General features: G+C 39.8%; 2 protein-coding genes across 4 annotated transcripts; both read left to right on the top strand.

The window, feature by feature from the left end:
• The first annotated feature begins 1,020 nt into the window (after positions 1 to 1,020).
• LOC129853744 (vesicle-associated membrane protein 5-like) lies at positions 1,021 to 12,744 on the top strand. 3 transcript variants are annotated; one of them, XM_055920109.1, is made up of 3 exons: positions 1,021 to 1,124; positions 10,289 to 10,429; positions 11,486 to 12,744. In XM_055920109.1, exons 1-3 carry the CDS (start codon positions 1,062 to 1,064, stop codon positions 11,687 to 11,689), a joined length of 408 nt encoding a protein of 135 aa, XP_055776084.1. In that variant the 5' UTR covers positions 1,021 to 1,061; the 3' UTR covers positions 11,690 to 12,744. The 3 variants fall into 3 exon arrangements, with proteins under 3 accessions (XP_055776084.1, XP_055776082.1, XP_055776081.1); XM_055920107.1 differs by lacking the exon at positions 1,021 to 1,124 and adding an exon at positions 2,660 to 2,948; XM_055920106.1 differs by lacking the exon at positions 1,021 to 1,124 and adding an exon at positions 2,660 to 2,948 and having other exon boundaries at positions 10,286 to 10,429.
• Positions 12,745 to 12,837: 93 nt separating this feature from the next.
• LOC129852873 (E3 ubiquitin-protein ligase RNF181-like) lies at positions 12,838 to 19,628 on the top strand. Its single transcript, XM_055918492.1, has 5 exons — positions 12,838 to 16,039; positions 16,750 to 16,889; positions 18,459 to 18,568; positions 18,698 to 18,772; positions 18,980 to 19,628. The coding sequence occupies exons 1-5, from the start codon at positions 15,954 to 15,956 to the stop codon at positions 19,037 to 19,039; spliced, it is 471 nt and encodes a 156-aa protein (XP_055774467.1). The 5' UTR covers positions 12,838 to 15,953; the 3' UTR covers positions 19,040 to 19,628.
• Positions 19,629 to 21,515: the final 1,887 nt, after the last annotated feature.

Raw genomic sequence — 21,515 nt, 5'->3', positions numbered from 1 at the left:
AATCCCATTCTGATATTTTTTCCACTAATTGGAAGGGATACTGGATCGATAGAGGTAGATATGTATAGGGCAGTGGAGGCTGCTGAGGGGAGGATGGCTCATAATAATGGCTGGAACAGCGCAAATGGAATGGCATCAAATATATGGAAACCGTGTGTTTGATGTATTTGATACTATTCCACTGATTCTGCTCCAGCCATTACCACCAGCCCGCCCTCCCCAATGAAGGTGCCACCAACCTCCTGTGGTATAGGGGTTAAGGTATATAAGGTAAATGTATATGGGTAAGGTGACTAGGAATCAGGATATATGGTAAACAGTAAACAGAGTAGAGTAGTTCTGGTTTATCCCAAATAATGAATGTGATTGTTTTTAACAAAGCATGAAAAATATATTATATCTTATATATAATATATCTTATATTACCAAGGTACTTCTCACATGACATTTTACATTTACATTTGCAATCCTTATGACCAGTCATGTGTTCCTGAAACAACAGATTCCAATGTAAGAAACTAAAAGAGCCCATTTATACTGGACAGGAAATGGTGTCTAGGCATTCTGTCCGGATTCTGATTGGAAGTCATGTGGATGTGAGTCCTCATTCCTCCATATTACATAATGATAAGGAGGGAGGGCCAAGTGGACTGAATATGTTCTTTGTGTTGGTGTGGAACGGACCCAGACGTGACCCATTGTTAACCAGGCCTGAGAGAGTCTGGTTAGTACCACACGACCTGACACAGCCTCACATGGTTGCTGTCATCTGCCCCCATACAGAAATGGATTGGCCATAGGGCAGTTTGGGTAAATGCCGGATGGGCCTGTCCATCTTTAACCCAGTGGACCGTTCTAAATTGGGGGTTTTGTGCAGAATGATCATTATTTGCCTAATATAGGGGCTTCAAGGGAAAAAAATGGGCAATGTGTTAGCTGATTTGTGGTCCCAGTCCATCCCTGCCCCCATACACAATTAAGGGCCCCAACACTGGCCACAGCTCTAGTATGCTCTGATAAAGCCAAGGCAGGCAACCAGGGTTATAGCTTACTTCTTATTCATGTTTATCATTAAGTCAATGTTGACAGATGATGGCGATAAAGAGAAAATCCTGCCTTCCCAGGTAACCCATTTATGATTTCTTTATTACAGTTGAAGGACAGTTAATGAAAATGTATGAAAACATGACGTTAGTGTTGGTTGGTTTAATGTCATATTGGTAAGATGGAGGACAACAGATATTTCTGCATGACCTTAATTACAAACATACTAAGCATACAGGTACACAGTGCACTCAGACAAAAAGTGTGGTTTCCGTTCACATGCATGTTTCTGTTCTAGTTTCATGTCACAAAACCTTGATGGAAATAGTTGTAATGATGAAATAATGTAAGAATGTGCATTCAGCTCAGTGATCAAATTACTCAGACTCTATTTTCCTACTGAAAACTTGTGAATTCCCTACCAAATGGAATATATATTTTTAAGTTTTTTAACTGTGAGAAAAGTTTTACTTCCTCTCACATGTGTTACTTCACTTTCAATATCCTGATTTATTTTGTAAGTGGGGTTTGTGCTCTCTCACCCCACTCCTCCCTTCCTTTCCTAGATGTCCTGCATGAAAGTTTCATATTATGACTGTGCTATGTCAGTTGTCATAAGTGGAATGTGGGTTTACATCAACTGTAACTCTTATGGTGAGCGTTATTTATTATGTATTATAACTGAATTAATACAGACTAAGGCTGTGAGTTAAACTAGAATTGAAATACAGTATTAACAGAACAGGGTGTACACTAGAAGCACAAGGAATTTGGGATGGAAGTTGGTAGCCCATAACTAAATTGTTTCAGAGCCACGCTACTGACCGTTGCTGACAGTGAACACAGACAAGGACCCATTGTTTGAGTTTTGGAGCCTGTTGAATGTTGGCCAAATTATCATAAAATGCAGTTTTTGTTTTCAATCCCCTCTACTAATGTGTTTGATGCTTGATCAAAAGGCAAACCATGGTCATATAGCCCACTCATTAGACTAGCTACTGTCATAGTAGCAGTGGTGGAAAAAGTACTCAAAGTCATAATTGAGTAAAAGTAAAGATACCTTAATAGAAAATGACTCAAGTAAAAGTGAAAGTCATCCAGTAAAATACTACTTGAGTAAAAGTCTAAAAGTATTTGGTTTTAAGTATAATTAAGTATCAAAAGTAAATGGAATTGCTAAAATGAACTTAACTATCAAAAGTAAAAGTAATATTCAATATTCAATATTTTATGCAAACCAGACAGCACAATTTTTTTATTTTTTTATTATTATTTACGGAGATCCAGGGGCACAGTACAACACTCTGACATTAATTCACAAACAAAGCATTTGTGTTTAGTGATTCTGCCAGATCAGAGGCAGTAGGGATGACCAAAAAATGACTTAAGTAATACTTTAAAGCCTAGGTGAAAGTAAAAGGCAACGGCTGAATATGAATATATAATGAAGGCTTTATAACACTCGTCAAAAGCCTGTAAAATCTGTAGATTTTCAAATGATAGGGAAGGTGTAAGGTTTTGCCCTTTCACTTGTGTAGTATGATCACGCATCTAATATTACGGACCAGCATTTAAATTCAGTGACATTACGGCCGCGACGTCACAGTGTCTGTTCTGCTGACTTCCAGAAAAGGGGTGGGTGTCACCCGACCCGACCAGCAGACTTCAGTGAAAGTGGGAGAGAGTAGATCAGGAAATATAAAGAATGTCGACTAAAACAAAGATTGCAACGAACTGTAGCCAACTGCAAATGAGATAAGGTTAAAATACAAGTTTGTGATATCGGAAAATCATCTTGGATAAAGACAACATTTGTTTGAACACAAAAGTTTATGCCAAGACGCAATGCATTGTGTTCAGTGACAGTTTACGACGGGAATAGAGATAGTAACGTGAAAGCAATGGTAAGTTTCTATGATTTTTTTTACAAATAAAGGATTAAGGAATACTATATTTATATATGTTTATGTATTCATAATTTAGTTTATTAACCTCAATATTGCACAGACCTGTAAGAAGCGTTCCTTTATCACTGTATGTGTATAGCCTACATTAGGCTACAGCCTGGCTTTGAATTGCGTTAGACCGTTTTCCTACATTGAATTTGACTGTTATGTAACCTACATCGTGTGATACAGTTACCTTTACTTTAAAATATTCCCTTTTATAGTTTTTATTTTATTTGGATTTGACTTATGAGAGATCATACAGAATTCAAACAAATTCATGCAAATAGATTATTTCATACAGACAGGGTTGGGTAGGTTACTTTCTAAATGTAATCCGTTACAGTTACTAGTTACATGTCCAAAATTGTAATCGGTAACTTAACTTGTTGAAATTTACATAGCTGGCCATATATGGATGTTAATTTTACTTTATGGGTTGGTTATTTAGGCTTCTTCTAACCCATCGCCTTCTACTTCATATAATAAAACGATTAAGTTATAAGTTATATCTTTACATTAATAAAAACCAAAGTCTATCAGAATTCCAGTCATTCCAAAAAAATGTATACCCCTTGATCTTCAAGAACAGGACTTGGAATTATGGAAATATAGATTAGCCAAATTGTTTCACCTGAGCATAACCCCAAAATCAAGGACTTATTAGCCACCAGCCCTACTCTGTTGTTTATGATTTTGTTGTCATGGCGGACTGATTGGGCTCATTGATTTGAATTGAAAAATAATGCTGCACTCATGGAATGGCATGCTTTGAGCCATATTGAAAAGTGCTGTTTACATGTGATAATGTATGCCATATTCTGCATTTGCTATAGGCCTATTGTTTACCTTTTTGTTGGTGACACTTTAATATCTTGATAATATGCAGATGAAACAATAACAAAACTGCCACCCCGCCTTTGTTTTGGTAAAAAGCTGAGGGATGGGCCTGGAGAAATGTAGCCACTCTCAGATTAATAGACAGAGCTGTAGATGCAATGACTGACCATCCATGATATGAAAATGTATGTTTTAACCATGTTATGAGGCTATACAGTGTTTGTTTACATTTACAATGTTTACAAACATTGGAGAAAACCAAACTTATATTTTGGTTTCTCATGGAGTGTGACAGTTGAACTAAGCTCATGAGGCATTTATAAGTTACATTCTTCAAGAATCAATGGATATACATTACCGGTCAAAAGTTTTAGAACACCTACTCATTCAAGTGTTTTTCTTTATTTGTACTATTTTCTACGTTGTATAATAATAGTGAAGACATCAAAACTATGAATTAACACATATGGAATCATGTAGTAACCAAAAATATATTTTATATTCTTCAAAGTAGCCACCCTTTGCCTTGATGACAGCTTTGCACACTCTTGGCATTCTCTCAACCAGCTTCATGAGGTAGTCACATGGAATGCATTTCAATTAACAGGTGTGCCTTGTTAAAAGTGCAGTCACAAAAACCATCAAGTGCTATGATGAAACTGGCTCTCATGAGGACCGCCACAGGAATGGAAGACCCAGAGTTACCTCTGCTGCAGAGGATAAATTCATACGAGTTACCAGCCCAAATAATGCTTCACAGAGTTCAAGTAACAGACATCTCAACATCAACTGTTCAGAGTAGACTGTGTATCAGGCCTTCATTGTCAAATTGCTGCAAAGAAACCACTACTAAAGGACACCAATAAGAAGAAGAGACTTGCTTGGGCCAAGAAACACGAGCAATGGACATTAGACCGGTGGAAATTTGTCCTTTGGTCTGAAGTCCAAATTTGAGATTTTTGGTTCCAACCGCTGTGTCTTTGTGAGATGCAGTCTGGGTGAACGGATGATCTTCGCATGTGGGGTTCCCACCATAAAGCATGGAGGAGGAGGTATTATGGTGTGGGGGTGCTTTGCTGATGACACTGTCTGTGATTTATTTAGAATTCAAGGCACATTTAACCAGCATGGCTACCACAGAATTCTGCAGCGATAAGCCATCCCATCTGGTTTGGGCTTAGTGGGACTATCATTTGTTTTTCAACAGGACAATGACCCAACACACCTCCAGGCTGTGTAAGGGCTATTTTACCAAGAAGGAGAGTGACGGAGTGCTGCATCAGTTAACCTGGCCTCCACAATCCTCCGACCTCAACCAAATTGAGATGGTTTGGGATGAGTCGGACCGCAGAGTGAAGGAAAAGCATCCAACAAGTGCTCAGCATATGTGGGAAGTCCTTCAAGACGGTTGGAAAATCATTCCAGGTGAAGCTGGTTGAGAGAATGCCAAGAGTGTGCAAAGCTGTCATCAAGGCAAAGGTTGGCTATTTGAAGATTCTCAAATATAAAATATATTTTGATTTGTTTAACACTTTTTTGGATACTACATGATTCCATATGTGTTATTTCATTCCATTCACTCTTGGCATTCTCTCAACCAGCTTCACCTGGAATGATTTATAATTATTTAAAGTGGCATTGTTTAAAGTGACTAGTGATCCATTTATTAAAGTGTCCAGTGATTTGGTCTCAATGTAGGCAGCAGCCTCTCTGAGTTAGTGATCGCTATTTAGCAGTCTGATGGCCTTGAGGAATGAAGCTGTTTTTCAATCTCTCGGTCCCAGCTTTGATGCACCTGTACTGACCTCGCCTTCTGGATGATAGTGGTGTGAACAGGCAGTGGCTCGGGTGGTTGTTGTCCTTGATGATCTTTTTGGCCTTCCTGTGACATCTGGTGCTGTAGGTGTCATGGAGGGCAGGTAGTTTGCCCCCGGTGATGCGTTGTGCAGACCGCACCACCCTCTGGAGAGCTTTGCGGTTGAGGGCGGTGCTGTTGCCGTACCAGGCTGTGATACAGCCCGACAGGATGCTCTCGATTGTGCATCTGTAAATGTTTGTGAGTGCTTTTGGTGACAAGCCACCACACTCCAAGTGCCCTCACTTCCTCCCTGTAGGCTGTCTCGTCGTTGTTGGGGATCAAGTCCACTACCATTGGGTCGTCTGCAAACTTGATGATTGAGGTAGAGGAGTGCATGGCCACGCAGTCGTGGGTGAACAGGGAGTACAGGAGGGGCCCCAGTGTTGAGGGTCAGCAAAGCAGAGATGTTGTTTCCTACCTTCACCACCTGGGGGCGGACCGTCAGAAAGTCCAAGACCCAGTTGCACAGGGCGGGGTTGAGATCCAGGGCCTCCAGCTTGATGATGAGCTTGAGCTCTAGTCAATGAAGAGCATTCTTACATAGGTATTATTTTTGAACAGATGGGATAGGGTAGTATGCAGTGTGATGGCGATTGCGTCATCTGTGGACCTGTTGGTGCGGTATGCAAACTGAAGTGGGTCTAGGGTGGCCGGTAAAGTGGCGGTGATATGATCCTTGACCAGCTTCTCAAAGCACTTCATGATGACAGAAGTGAGTGCTATGGGGCGGTAGTCATTTAGTTCAGTTATCTTTGCCTTCTTGGGTATAGGAACAATGGTGGCCATCTTGAAGCATGTAGGGACAACAGACTGGGATAGGGAGCGATTGAATATGTCCGTAAACACACCAGCCAGCTGGTCTGCGCATGCTCTGAGGACGCGGCAATGGATGCCGTCTGTGCCAGCAGCCTTGAGAGAGTTAAGAAGTTTAAATGTTTTACTCACGTCAGCCACGGAGAAGGGGGGGGGGGGGGGGCGCAGTCTTTGTTAGCGAGCCGCGACAGTGGCACTGTATTATCCTCAAAGCGGTCAAAGAAGGTGTTTAGTTTGTCTGGAAGTGTGACGTCAGTGTCCGTGACGTGGCTGTTTTTGGGATTTCCTGTAAACCCTGCCACATACGTCTCGTCTCTGAGCCGTTGAATTGCGACTCCACCTTGTCCCTGTACTGGAATTTCGCTTGTTTGATTGCTTTGCGGAGGGAATAACTACACTGTTAATATTCAGCCATATTTCCAGACCTATTTCCATGGTTAAATGCTGTGGATCGCGCTTTCAGTTTTGAGCGAATGCCGCCATCCATCCACGGTTTTTGGTTAGGGTAGGTTTTAATAGTCACAGAGGGTACAACATCTCCAATGCACTTCTTTATAAACACACTCATCGAGTCAGCGTATAGGTCAATGTTGTTCTCTGAGGCTGATCGGAACATATTCCAGTCCGCGTGATCAAAACAATCTTGAAGCGTGGCTTCCAATTGGTCAGACCAGCGTTGAATGGTTCTCGTCACTGGTACATCCTGGTTGAGTTTCTGCCTATAAGACGGAACGAGCAAGATGGTGTCATGGTCGGATTTGCCGAAGGGAAGGCAGGGGAGGGCTTTGTATGCATCGCGGGAAGTTAGAGTAGCAGTGATCAAGAGTATTAGCCCTGCGTGTCGTGCAATCAATATGCTGATAGAATTTAGGTAGCCTTGTTCTCAAATTTGCTTTGTTAAAACCCCCAGCTACAATAAATGCAGCCTCCGGATATATAGTTTCCAGTTTACATAGAGTCCAGTGAAGTTCCTTGAGGGCTGTCTTGGTGTCTGCTTGAGGGGGATTGTACACAGCTGTGACAATAACTGACGAGAATTCTCTTGGTAGGTAAAATGGCCGGCATTTGATTGTAAGGAATTCTAGGTCGGGTAAGCAGAAGGACTTGAGTTCCTGTATGTTGTTATGATTACGCCATGAGTCGTTAATCATAAAGCATACACCCTCGCCCTTCTTCTTCCCAGAGAGGTGTTTATCTCTGTAGGCGCGATGCATGGAGAAGCCGGGTGGCTGAACCGATTCTGACAACATATCCCGAGAGAGCCATGTTTCTGTGAAACAGAGAATGATACAATCTCTGATGTCTCTCTGGAAGACAACCCTTGCTCGAATTTCGTCTACCTTGTTGTTTAGAGACTGGACATTGGCGAGTAGTATACTCTGGAGCGGTGAGCGATGTGCACGTCTATGGAGCCTGACCAGGAGGCCGCTCCGTCTGCCCTTTCTGCGGCGACAGTTTTGTCTGTTTTGGGTCGTTTACTGGGATTAGATCCATTGTCCTGGGTGGTGGTCCGAACAGAGGATCCGCTTCGGGAAAGTCGTATTCTTAGTCGTAATGTTGGTAAGTTGACTTTGCTCTTATATCCATTAGTTCTTCCCGGCTGTATGTAATAAGACTTAAAATGTCCTATTTCCTGGAAGGGGCAGCAGTTCCTGTGTGAAGACTTTGTCCCCAGTTGATTTTTAAACAGACTATTGTTCAGCTATTAAAACTTAACTGGTGGTGCGAACTAAATCAGTGCCATGCATATCCTCAAACTTTATGTCTCAGTCCAATTTAACTACAGCAATCCAGATGTAGTTTTATTCACCATATGACAGCTGTAATAGCGAATATAAATGGGAAAGAAATGCAGCCTTTACTAAAGCTTGTATAACTCATGATGCATTGACCGGTAACTTATAACAGCTAGTCCTAACTTGTCACTACGAGGGCACTGAACTAGTGTTCTAACCTCGTCATATCCCACTATGTTTGTGTGTATGAAAGGGTGTCGAAGAAGTAATGACAGTGAAATATGAAATCATCAGAGTCGCTGAGATTGCACTTGTTTTGTTCAGTCTCTTGGTTTCCTGCATGAAAAGTACGCACAGTGGGAGGCCATTCCTTCTCTTGCTAGAACAAAAGTGGTACCAAAGACAGTACAGTATGAAGATAGGCAGTAACTGCTTCTCCAATATAAATAAAAAATATAATATAAATATAAATCCGCAATGCACACAAACCTAAATACTTCCTCAAAGCTAGCTAACCACTCTAGCTAGTATTGACATTATATTTAAATCACAATGGATATGCTAATGTTAGCTAGCTAAACATTTGGTTATGGGCTGGCACTGACAGTTTGGGATTATGGAGAGGGAATTGAATTGTTTCTTTGTTATCTTGCTAGGTCGTTATCTAGCTATAGCCATCTGGAATGTTTCAACAATGGCTTTTTACAACATAGCAATATTAGCTAGCTAGCTAACATTGGAATCTAGACCATAAACTAAGCAACACACACAGACATGCATTGCCAAACAATGCTACTGCCACCGTCTGGTTTGAGTATTTTAACAAGGCTGAGTGGCTAACGATGTCAAGGTCTCTGCTGTGTGAACACAAAAGAGATTGACTGCCTACATTCTGTTCAGAAGTGCTAAGTACTGTCGGCGGGAAAACGTTTGACAATCCTACCGGTGTGTCTGAGCTTTAGTGTAGAGCACTCAGCATCCTTGACTCCTGAATCACTCACTTCCCTGTCCGGCTCAGAGGGCAAAAGGTCAAGGACAGTCCCATCAGGATATAAATCAAGCTCTGCACAACCTATTATTAAATATCCTGTTTACGTTTTTAGTAACTTGAGATTTGCGTCTTCTGTTGATATCAATACATGATCTAAGTGTGCACATCTCAGTTAGGATTCGGCCCTTATAGTTTGTAGTAGATAAACTATAAGTTTATCTACTAACTTATAACTAACTTATAACTCTTGGTGGCCTCCAAGAGTGTCATTGTCACAGTGGGTTGTTCAACCTTCGTTGCCCCAGGCTAAAGTGGTTTATTTGTTTGGAGAGCTGTAGGGTGCTGCCATGTTCCTCCAGACAGACTCCGAGGTTACAGAAAAAAGAGTAATCCAGATGTCCAGGAAAACCTGCCCCACTTCAGTTGTTGGCTGTCATATTCCTGTTCTGTCTTGTTTGCTCTATGGAAACGTAATCTCTCAGCCAATATGACTAATGATTAATGTTACTGTGTTAACAATGCACTATTGTTAACCATTGCATAGGTTACACAACATAAGAAATACAAAATATTACCTTTAACATGGTGACACAAAGATAGGGACAAATCTATAAAGAAAAATGTGTGAGATACAGTTGTAATTATCTTAATTTGATCACCCTTTTGCAGGATAACCTTCCTGCAACGCAGGAAATTTAAAACATTTAGTTTATTTGAGGTTTAAAAAGGCTTCTAAAGTTTATAATTTCCACTTTGATGCATTTCTCGTGAAAGGAATTTCAATCTCTACAAAAATGTCCATGAATTATAATCCACATAATTATTCACATTTACTGTTGCTGCAGGATTATTTTCCTGCTGTAGGAAACTAGCTCAAGTTAAGATCCTACATATGTACACACACTATGGTGCTTATGATGATTGTTCAATCATTGTGTCAATCAATAGGTTCAAACCAACCCCTATTCAAATAAACCATTAATGAAATATACACCAAATCGGAAGTGGTTCCATGATTTATCTTCCATTAACCCCAAACTGTTTGTTGTGTGTTCAGCAGAATGGGAAGAACCGCCTGCAGCAGGCCCAGAAGGAGGTGGAAGAGGTGAAGGTGATCATGCTAGATAATCTCAACAAAGCTGACGAGAGGTCAGGCAAGCTGGGAGAACTGGAGAACAGGGCCGATGAACTTCTGGAGAAGGTGATTGAAGTTTATGGGTGTGTCCCAAATGGAGCCCTATTCTCAGAGAGCTCTGGTCAAAAATGGGCACTATATCGGGAATAAGGTGCCATTTGGGATGTACCCTAGATTTAATAATAGATGTCTTTAATGGAACCAAATCATGACTTAAAACAAAGCATTCGTAATATGAAGACACTGACTTTGAAGGTCTTACTTTGATGATTCCAATGCTATCATACACAAATAGCACAATAGGGTTCTCCTTTGGATTCTCCAGCTTTGGTGTCTCATGAAAGTGTTTTCCAATGTTCCATGGTTCAAAACAAGTCCTGGGAATAGCCAGGAAATGTCATATTGGTGTTTATAAATACACTTTAGGTGGAATTGGAGAGGGGAAATACTGTACAATTTACATCCTGGTTGTGGTTTAAGGTGATATTTTTAGAAAGGTATTTCCTATTGTTGTAAGATGAATTAAACCCACTAGTCTCCCTCGGTATAGAGAGAGGGGTGTCCAGGATGTGCCACAGGGTGCATGTCCGTCCTGGTCCATCCTGGAGTCAACCAACCAGGTCACAGCTTTCCCACATTTCTCCCCAGCCAGGCTTACATCACAACAACCACATAGTTCTCTGAGGACTCGCTAGGTGGCTGACTGGGTTGCATCCCAAATAGCACATTATTCCCTATATAGTGCACTACTCTTGACTAGAGCCCACATGGGACACAGCCATAGTTCTCTGAGGACTGGCTGGCTGACTGGGTTACTGGGAAAAATAAAACAGAAGTGTCAAGAAAAACTAAAACACCAGTCTCGATTCATTGGAAGATCATTGGGAAAGTAGAGTGCAATGTAACTAAAGGCTTCTGTCTAGCAAATTGTCAAGAAATGGCAAGTTTCATGACAGAATAGTTCTTTCTGGATTTTAAAATTTGTACAATGCACCATAACCTCAATTGCACGGATAAAGCAGATCCCCCCCCTCCCCCATATTCTGACAGATATAGATGCATAGTCTTGGTATTACCATCCTACTATCTTGATATTAACATCTTATAATTATGTGTTTTCAGAGTAAGGCTTTCTCAAAGTCTGCTGGAAAAGTTAAACAACAGAAGTGGTGGGAACACATGAAAATGAAAGTGTTGCTGACCGGTATAGGGGTTGTCGTGGCAGCCATCATCATTGTGATTGTTTTATGGTCAGTGTTTAGATCTGACGGCCTCAGCTCAAACAACAGCTCCACTGCTGTAGAGCAGCCCACCTCAGGGCCTTAGGACCATCGACTGTCTGTCAGAGCAAAGGCCATGGAGGAAATTAAGATGGAAGATGGAGATGGAGACAGGGGCAAGCGAGGCCTCCCCGGGAAATAAGGAGTCAATCAGACAAGAATAGTGGATGTAGATGAATATATAGGTTTATTAACCTGGTCCCAGATCTGGGACCAAACATTTGGCATGACATTGAGCAACAAGGAGTTTGTATGATGATAGCAAAAACATGCTTTCCACCTGAGCCCAATATAGGTTTTGTGGGTTGGCTTTTCTTAACTTTTTAATCTGTGATATTGTTTCTTTTTAGAGGCATTTTAGGCTCCGTGCTCAGTGTGTAGATCGTTGAATGAAATGGTACCATCACTAGCTCAGCTGCTTCCCAATTCAGTATCGCCTTCAACTGGCTGTAGTTGGTCAGGCTCACTAGTTTCACATTCATACTCAGACATGCTTCAGCCTTACCATAGGATTTGGTATATGTGAATGTTTGGTCAATTCAAATCAAAAATATTGTGCCTTTGGGTATGTTGGATGAATTGTGTATCCTTTTTTTTTTCAGTATTCCATGTAAGCTGTAAAAGGGACATCACAAAATTATAATTGCCATGACATTTTATGAGTAAGTCATTTCATGTCATTCTTCCCTTTTTTCTGGGCAAAAGAAACATAAGAAAAGGAACTTAATTTTATTTATATACAAAACACTTGTGTTTGAGGACAGCTTGTTTCTGTGGGCAATGCAGTGTGAGTATTTATGTTACATGTGTCATTCATTAGCCTACAGGTAAGCAATGTGTACAGTATCAAAAACCGCTGCAGAGAAATTGCATCATGTCTTCACTTATCTTCTTAACATATGAGTTTGTCATTTTGGTGTCCTCTCTATTTGTAACCGCATCCCCATGCTCAATTGTTAGCCGGCTGGTGGATGAGATTACCCTATTTGTTACTGACTTTCCTTTCCCAATTGTTTTTTTTACCCTTGAGCTATTACCATCTCAAATACATGTTAAACTGTAGTGCACAATTTGTAAAATAAAAAATAAATTTTTAAGTTATCTCTGTGGAGCATTTTGATTGAGTTTGTACAATGCATTCGGAAAGTATTCAGACCCCTTGACTTTTTCCACATTTTGTTATGTTATAGCCTTATTTTATAATGGATTTAATTGTATTTTTCCCTCTTCAATCTGCACACAATACCCCATAATGACAAAGCAAAAACAGGTTTAGACATTTTTGCAAATGTATTAAAAATAAAAAACTGAAATATTACATTTACATAAGTATTCAGACCCTTTCCTCAGTACTTTGTTGAAGCACCTTTGGCAGCGATTACAGCGTCGAGTCTTCTTGGGTATGACACTACAAGCTTGGCACACCTGCATTTGGGGAGTTTCTCCCATTCTTCTTTGCAGATCCTCTCAAGCTCTGTCAGGTTGGATGGGGAGCTTTCCTGCACAGATATTTTCAGTTCTCCAGAAATGTTTGATCGGGTTCAAGTCTGGGCTCTCGTTGGGCCACTCAAGGACATTCAGACTTGTACCAAAGCCAGTCCTGTGTTGTCTTGGCTGTGTGCTTAGGGTCGCTGTCCTGTTGGAAGTTGAATCTTCGCCCCAGTCTGAGGTCCTGAGCACTCTGGAGCAGGTTTTCATCAAGGATCTCTCTGTACTTTGGTCCGTTCATCTCCCAGTCCCTGTCGCTGAAAAACATCCCCACAGCATGATGCTGCCACCACCATGCTTCACCGTAGGGATGGTGCCAGGTTTCCTCCAGGCGTGACACTTGGCATTCAGGCCAAAGAGTTCAATCTTTGTTTCATCAGACCAGAGAATCTTGTTTCTCATGGTCTGAGAGTCCTCTAGTTGCCTTTTGGCAAACTCCAAGCGGGCTGTTATGCGCCTTTTACTGAGGAGTGGCTTCTGTATGGCCACTCTACCATAAAGGCCTGATTGGTGGAGTGCTGCAGAGATGATTGTCCTTCTCTCATCCCCACACAGGAACTCTGGAGCTCTGTCAGAGTGGCAATCGGGATCTTGGTCAACTCCCTGACCCCAATTCCAATTGCTCAGTTTGGCCAGCTCTAGGAAGAGTCTAGGTGGTTCAAAATGTCTTCCATTTAAGAATGATGGAGGCCACTGTGTTCTTGGGGACCTTCAATGCTGCAGAAATGTTTTGGTACCCTTCCCCAGATGTGTGCCTCGACACAATCCTGTCTCGGAACTCAATTCCTTCGACCTTGTGGCTTGGTTTTTGCTCTGACATGCACTGTCAACATTGGGACCATATATAGACAGGTGCGTGCCTTTACAAATCATGTCCAATCAATTGAATTTACCACAGGTGGACTCCAATCAAGTTGTACAAACATCTCAAGAATGATCAATGGAAACAGGATACACCTGAGCTCAATTTCGAGTCTCATAGCGAAGGGTCTGAATACTTATGTAAATAAGGTATTTGTTTTTTTATTTGTAATAAATTTCCCCAAAATTCTAAAAACCTGTTTTCACTTTTTCATTATAGGGTATTGTGTGTAGATTGAGGAACATGTTTTATTTGATCCATTTTAGAATAAGGCTTTTACAAAACAAAATGAGGAAGTCAAGGGGTCCAATGCAATGTACATAAAAAGCATTTGACGGGGTTACGAAAGTTATCATGAAGTAGCCCCATATTGAGTGAATTTACATATACAATTTTGTCACGGCTGTCTTCCTCTTCTTCCTCTGAAGAGGTGTAACAAGGATCGGACCAATACGCAGCGTGGTAGGTATCCATGTTTTAATTTAGAAAACTGAACTATGAACACCAATACAAAACAATAAACGTGAACAAACCGTAACAGTCCCGTGTGGCACAAACACCCACAAAATACCCAAAGAACATGGCTGCCTAAATAAGGTTCCCAATCAGAGACAACGATAAACACCTGCCTCTAATTGAGAACCAATCTAGGCAACCATAGACTTACATAAACACCTATAATGAACACAACCCCATAGCTCTACAAAAAAAACCTAGACAGTACAAACACCCTAGATGAGACAAAAACACACAAACCACCCTCGTCACACCCTGACCTAACCAAAATAATAAAGAGAACAAAGATAACTAAGGCCAGGGCGTGACAAATTTACACATCATAAAGTGACTTTGTATTACAGAGAGAGAGAGCTGCTGACAAGTTAAATAGACAGAGAGTGAAAGACAGAGAGAAAGAGAGCTGACAGGTTAACAGCTGCAAACTGGATCAGTCCTCGATAACCAAACCCCTATTTCAACTACTATCAATAAAAATCCCAAACCAACCCTGTACCATATCTTGTTATCCTAAACCCCTCCCATACATATGATTTATACCGCTTTTAACGGCATCTTATAAATTTTATGTATTTATAACAAATCAAAACTGGAATTTGTATTCAAAACAAAGGTTGTAAAAATATGATACACATTTATAGAATAAATCATATCTAGTTTGATGATTCTGTGACAAACTGTGAATTAGTTATTGATTTATACATCTTTAAATTGCATTTTAAAGATGTTATGTATTTCCATAAAATCAAAACTGGATTTTTTAAATTCAAAACAAAGGTTGTAAAAGTATGCTAGACATTTATAGAATAAATCATATATTATAAATAAAATGGTATGTGACAATCAATGAATTAGTTATTGATTTTTTTACAATTGAAATGGCTTTTGGCAAATGTCTGTTGAATGTCTGTTGAATGTCTGTTGAATGTCTGTTGAATGTCTGTTGAATGTCTGTTGAATGTCTGTTGAATGTTCGAATGTGTGAATATAAAACCAACTTTACCTTGGTCAAATATCTTTGGGTGTAGCTAGCTGGCTAGTTGCTGCATGTTTCAGGTTATGCCAAAACACAGGTAATATAAGCCAACTTTTGTATAACTTTAATTAGATTTCTCAGTATAGCACAGTATATTCACTGTCGTGTCTTTGTATTCAAGAATTTGGCTAAAACAGCTCAATAAAAGAGTGATTGAGCAGCATAGGGGTTAGCTAACTAGCCACTATATCTAGCTAAATGTGTAACGTTAACTAGTTAGCTAACATTATTGAATCAACTGAAAATGGGAAGGTAACTTGTGCTTTGAGTGTAATTCTGCTAAATCTCGTTTTAGCCAGGTCAAAATTAGTCAAATGCGCTTAGTTTCATGCCTAGCTAGTAGCTAGCTAATGTCGCTAACTAAGGAAAATACAGTAGTTTGATGTTCCACAGATTTGTAAACAGAAGATGGCTATTTACTTTGATGAACATGACTGTGAACCAACGAATCCTGAAGAACAGTACCGCCAGAATGCACTACCAGAGCTGGCCAGGTGAGAATAAAATAATCTAGCTAGCTAGCTAGCTAGCTGCCAGCTCAAGGGAGACACAACACAATCTTGCCAGAAGATACCGACCCTACGCTTGTTTACAATGATCTACACTGGGGTCAGAACTCAATCATGGGTACATTAATAAGAAGACACCAGTGGAGAATGCGCAAGATATGGGTCAGAAAACGTACTTCTATGCAGTGATGGGATATGCCATTGTACCCCAAATTTGACCTTTATCCACACTGCTCCAATGAGAAGATTGAAATACTGCTAGTTTTCCTGGAAAATTGCCCTTTTCGTGCTAGCTAGCAGGAGCCACAGCAGCCATTATCGAATGGCACATCACCTAGAACAACAAATGGGCTGATTGGCTGACACTAACATTCCAAAATGGCTGCAGTGGTTAATGTTATTGGCTTGAATGTGGACGAAAAGGGCACTTTTCCAGGAAAACTAGAAGTATTTCAATCTTCCTGATGGAACAGTGTGGATAAAGGTTACATTCAGAGTATAGTGGCACATCCCATCCCTGCATTGAGGTAAGTTTTCCGACACATATCTCGCGCCAGCTGCACAGTGTCTTAATGTAACCATGATTGTGTTCCGACCCATAGTGCAGTGTATACATGTGTAGGGTCTGTATCTTCTGGCAAAACACAATCCAGTCTGTATTTTGCATCACTGCCACTGAATGCCTGTTGACCTCTGTGTAGGTCTTTGATGCAGGGCCTGGACATTGACTCAGGAGCATTTCACCTATCAGACTGGGACCAGCATCTTCCTTCCCCAGCTGCTAAAACAGCAGTCCAAACCTTACCTGTGGTTGTCATATCCCCAGAGCAAGCAGGTGAATCCTGCTGCCTGCATAAACTACCCTCTTTAGCGGTGAACAACCTTTGGGAATTATAGGCTACTGTCTCTTCAAAAATGAGACAACAATAATGTGTTCTCCTATGTGGTAATACATTTCAGTTGGCTACTTCTCAGAAAGTATTAAACTGTCAAAAGGAGTAAAACAAGGTTGTCCACTATCGGCATATCTATTTATTATGGCCATCGAAATGTTAGCTATTCAAATCAGATACAACAATAATATCAAGGGGCTAGAAATCTAGGGCTTAAAACAAAGGTGTCATTGTACGCAGATGATTCATGTTTTATTTTAAATCAACAATTTGGATCCCTCCATAGGCTCATAGAGGATCTAGATACTTTTTCTAACCTCTTTGGATTACAACCAAATGATGATAAGTGTTAGGTATTGGATCACAAACAAATTCAACTGTTACATTACTGTGTACATTACCAATAAAATGGTGGACAAACTCAGTATTTATATTCCGAAAGAAAGAAATTATCTTACTACAATACATTTTTATAGAAAGTTAGCGAAAATAGATCATATCTGGCTACCATGGAGTGGAAAATAGTTGTCTATTGTGAAAAAAAATCACCCTGATTAACTCTTTATTTATATCCCAGTTTACTTATTTGCTTATGGCCCTGCCTACACCTAATTACTTGTTTTTTAAATGATATGAGCAAAACATATTCCAGTCTATTTGGCATGGCAAACCAGACAAAATTAAATGGGCCTATTTATATAATGTATATGAATTTGGAGGGCAGAAATTATTAAATATTATAGCATTAGACCTCTCACTAAAGGCTTCAGTCATACAAAAGCTATACTTACATCCAAATGAGTTCTCTAGCAGATTAGTAAGAATGGCTCAACCCGTGTTCAAGAATGGCCTTTTTCCCTTTATTCAGATTACAACCTCTTACTTTCGGTTATTTGAAAATGATATCCTCTCCAAAATATTGCTGTTTTTAAAACAAGCCATAGAAAGTCGGTTGCAATTTCGGATCAATCCATCAGAAAAGTCACAACAAATATTACAACATATATTATGGTTTAACTCAAATATACAAATGGGTTGTAAAAAAAATGTACAGTGTAATCTTGGTAAGTTATATCATATATAGGACTGGTGGAGTTATGTCACACATGCAGCTAACAAAAATATATGGAAATGTCTGCTCTATCCAAAATTACAACCAACTAATTGCAGCATTACCGCAAAAATGGAAGAGGCAAGTGGAAGGGGGAGAAAGTAAGGAACTTGTCTGTCGGCCCTGCATTAAATATCAACATTTTAAATATATATATTTAAAATAATATATATATTTTTTTTTTTAAATATGTGGGTTTGGAAATGATTCAGAATATTACATTCATAGAAGAAGCAATCTATTTGCAATGTTAAAGCTGATCCACCCCGCTAAAAAATATTTGATTATTTAAAAAAATTCAGTGGAATTCATTATAATTGCTCGCACGACAACCAATGTAGTCTGTAAGTGTAGTCTATTGTCTGTGATTGGACTCCCTCTCTCCCATCATCCAGCAAAGGGCTGAAGTGTCCTGTGTGTTTGCTGGAGTTTGAGGAGCAGGAGACAGTGCGGGAGATGCCCTGCAAACACCTCTTTCACTCTAGTTGTATCCTGCCCTGGTTAAGGAAGGTGAGGGCCTGGCCACTGAATCGACACACACACACGGATCAATTCTGTCGATTATGATGTGAATTTACTATTTACCTGAACAATATATAACCCTTGGAGAATCCTAACCTTTGCTGTGTATCTTTACAGGCCAATTCTTGTCCGCTATGCCGACTCGAGCTACCAACCGACAATCCAGAGTATGAGGAGTTTAAGACGGACAAGGTGTGTGTGGAACTCTGGCATGGGAAATCATAATCATAATGCTTGTCCCATTTAGAATTGAGACTTTGGATGTGTCCCAAATGACACCCTCTTTCCTATTTAGTGTCCTATGGGCCCTGGTCAAAACTGTATAGGGAATAGGGTGCCATTTGGCTGATTTGGGACACAGAAATGGTCAGCGTCAGGCTGTTACTAAACCTGTTAAAGGATAAGAGAAAACAGAGGGAACATAGACTGGAGTATCTACATGTAGCCATGTACACATAGTGGCTCAGAGCACACTTATTGCTTATTTCACATTTATTGCATTGGGTCGCAATAGAATTGACAATTGACAAAAGCTGCAAAAAATATTGTTTAGCTATTATGTTTTATCGTGTGTATTGTAAATATGTCAGTTTTATATTGTCACGTTCCTGACCTATTTTCTGTTGTTTTTGTATGTGTTTAGTTGGTCAGGGCGTGAGTTGGGGTGGGCATTCTATGTTATGTGTTTCTATGTTGGGTTAAATGTGTTGCCTGATATGGTTCTCAATTAGAGGCAGGTGTTTGACGTTTCCTCTGATTGAGAACCATATTAAGGTAGGCTGTTCTCACTGTTTGTTTGTGGGTGATTGTCGCTGTGTCTGTGTTTTGTTGCACCACACGGTACTGTCTCGTTCGTTCATTCATTTTTCCTGTTCGTGCGTTCTTCGTTTTATGTAGTTCTCATGTGCAGGTCTGTTTAACGTCGTTTGTTGTTTTATAGTTTATTCAAGTGTTTTGGTAGTTTGTCTTGTTATAATAAATCATTATGTCTACCTACCTCGCTGCGTGTTGGTCCAATCCATGCTCCTCCTCGTCTGAGGAGGAGAACGACTTCGACGACCGTTACATATATACAGTCAATTGTACAAAGACCTGTTTTTTGATACAGATATAAATGATGGATGATCATTATACAATATGAAAGGAATACTGAGGCAGTTCAGTCAGTTTGAACTCTCTCTACATTCCCTGCGTTAACATGTCATACCATGTCTCTTCCTTTTCCTTTCCCCCCAAGATGCAATATAATGACCAAAGCAGATTTTTAAATGGCATATGTTTTGCTGGCCTCACATTTGTCAGATTTTAAAAACAATCTGTTTATAGTGTTGATTGCTTTGGCACCAGCAGTAACTCCCTACCCTGGTATAGGATATTGAAGAAAGTTCAATGAACACCACTCAGAAAAAAACCTGTGAACATAGTCTATTCATATCCCTTGACTTATTCCACATTTTTTTCTGTTACAGCTTGAATTCAAAATAGATTACATATAAAAATACATATACACACAATACCCCATAATGACGAAGTGTAAACATGTTTTTCAGAAAATGTAGCAAATGTATTAAAAATGAAATACAGAAATATCTAATTTACTTAAGTAATCACCCTTGAGTCAATTCTTTGTAGAAGCACCTTTGGTTGTGATTACAGCTGTAAGTATTTTAGGGTCTCAAAGAGCCTCAACGTCTCAAAGAAAGAGCTTGCATGCTTGGATTGTACAATATTTTCCCATTATTCTTTCCCATTAAGTTGATTTGTTGATCATTGCTAGACAGCCATTTTCAAGTTTTGCCATAGATTTTCAAGCCAAACTATGTCAAAACTGTAACTATGCCACTCAAGAACATTGAATATCATCTTGTTAAGCAACTCCAGTATAGATGTGGCCTTGTTTAATAGGTTATTGTCCTGCTTTAAAGGTGAATTCATCTCCCAGTGTCTGTTGGAAAGCAGACTGAAACAGGTTTTCCTCTAGAATTTGGCCTGTGCTTATAGCTGTATTCTGTTTCTTTTTATTTAAAAAAAAACTCCCTAGTCCTTCCCAATGACAAGCATACCCATAACATGATGCAGCCACCACGATACTTGAAAATATGAAGAGTGGCACTCAGTGATGTGTTGGATTTGCCCTAAACATAACGCTTTGTATTTGGGACAAAAAGTTTTTAAAAATCCCACATTTTTTGCAGTATTATTTAAGTGCCTTGATAGCAATCATGATACATGTTTTGGAATATTTTTATTCTGTACAGGCATCTTTTCACTTTATCCCATCGAGTGGCACACAATTGGCCCAGTGTCGTCGGGTTAGGGGAGGGTTTGGCCGGGGTAGGTCATCATTGTAAAATTAAGAATTTGTTCATAACTGACTTGCCTAGTAAAATGAAAAAATATATCATTTAGGTTAGTATTCTGGCATAACTACAATGTTGTTGATCCATCCTCAGTTTTCTCATATCACAACCATTAAACTCTGTAACTGTTTTAAAATCACCATTGGACTCATGGTAAAATCCCTGAGCATTTTCCTTCCTCTCCGGCAACTGTGTTAAGAAGAACGCCTGTATCTTTGTAGTGACTCTGTGTATTGATACACCATCCAAAGACTAATTAATAACGTCATCATGCTCAAAAAGATATTTTTACACCTAACAATCGGGGCCCTTCTTTGCGAGGCATTGAAAAACCTCTCTGGTCTTTGTGGTTTAATCTGTGCTTGAAATTCACTACTCGATTGAGGGACCTTACAATTATCTGTATGTGTGAGGTACAGAGATGGGGTAATCATAAAAAATGTGTGTTAACCACTATTATTGAACACGAGTCCATGCTAAATATTATGCGATTTGTTTAGCACATTTTACTCCTGAACTTATATAGGCTTGCCATAACAAAGGGGTCGAATACTTATTCACTCAAGACATTTCAG

The sequence above is a fragment of the Salvelinus fontinalis genome, chromosome 4 (genome assembly GCF_029448725.1).
Source record: "Salvelinus fontinalis isolate EN_2023a chromosome 4, ASM2944872v1, whole genome shotgun sequence".
Classification (NCBI taxonomy): domain Eukaryota; kingdom Metazoa; phylum Chordata; class Actinopteri; order Salmoniformes; family Salmonidae; genus Salvelinus; species Salvelinus fontinalis.
This window is presented reverse-complemented; position numbering and strand designations above follow the sequence as displayed.

Excerpts from the sequence above, each read along its gene's own strand:
- LOC129853744 (XM_055920106.1), top strand. The coding sequence starts at position 2,877 with ATGCCAAGACGCAATGCATTGTGTTCAGTGACAGTTTACGACGGGAAT. Across the intron at positions 2,949-10,285 it reads ATAGTAACGTGAAAGCAATG|CAGAATGGGAAGAACCGCCT; the intron begins GTAAGTTTCTAT and ends TTGTGTGTTCAG. Across the intron at positions 10,430-11,485 it reads CCGATGAACTTCTGGAGAAG|AGTAAGGCTTTCTCAAAGTC; the intron begins GTGATTGAAGTT and ends ATGTGTTTTCAG.
- LOC129852873 (XM_055918492.1), top strand. The coding sequence starts at position 15,954 with ATGGCTATTTACTTTGATGAACATGACTGTGAACCAACGAATCCTGAA. Across the intron at positions 18,569-18,697 it reads TCCTGCCCTGGTTAAGGAAG|GCCAATTCTTGTCCGCTATG; the intron begins GTGAGGGCCTGG and ends GTATCTTTACAG. Across the intron at positions 18,773-18,979 it reads AGGAGTTTAAGACGGACAAG|GATAAGAGAAAACAGAGGGA; the intron begins GTGTGTGTGGAA and ends AACCTGTTAAAG.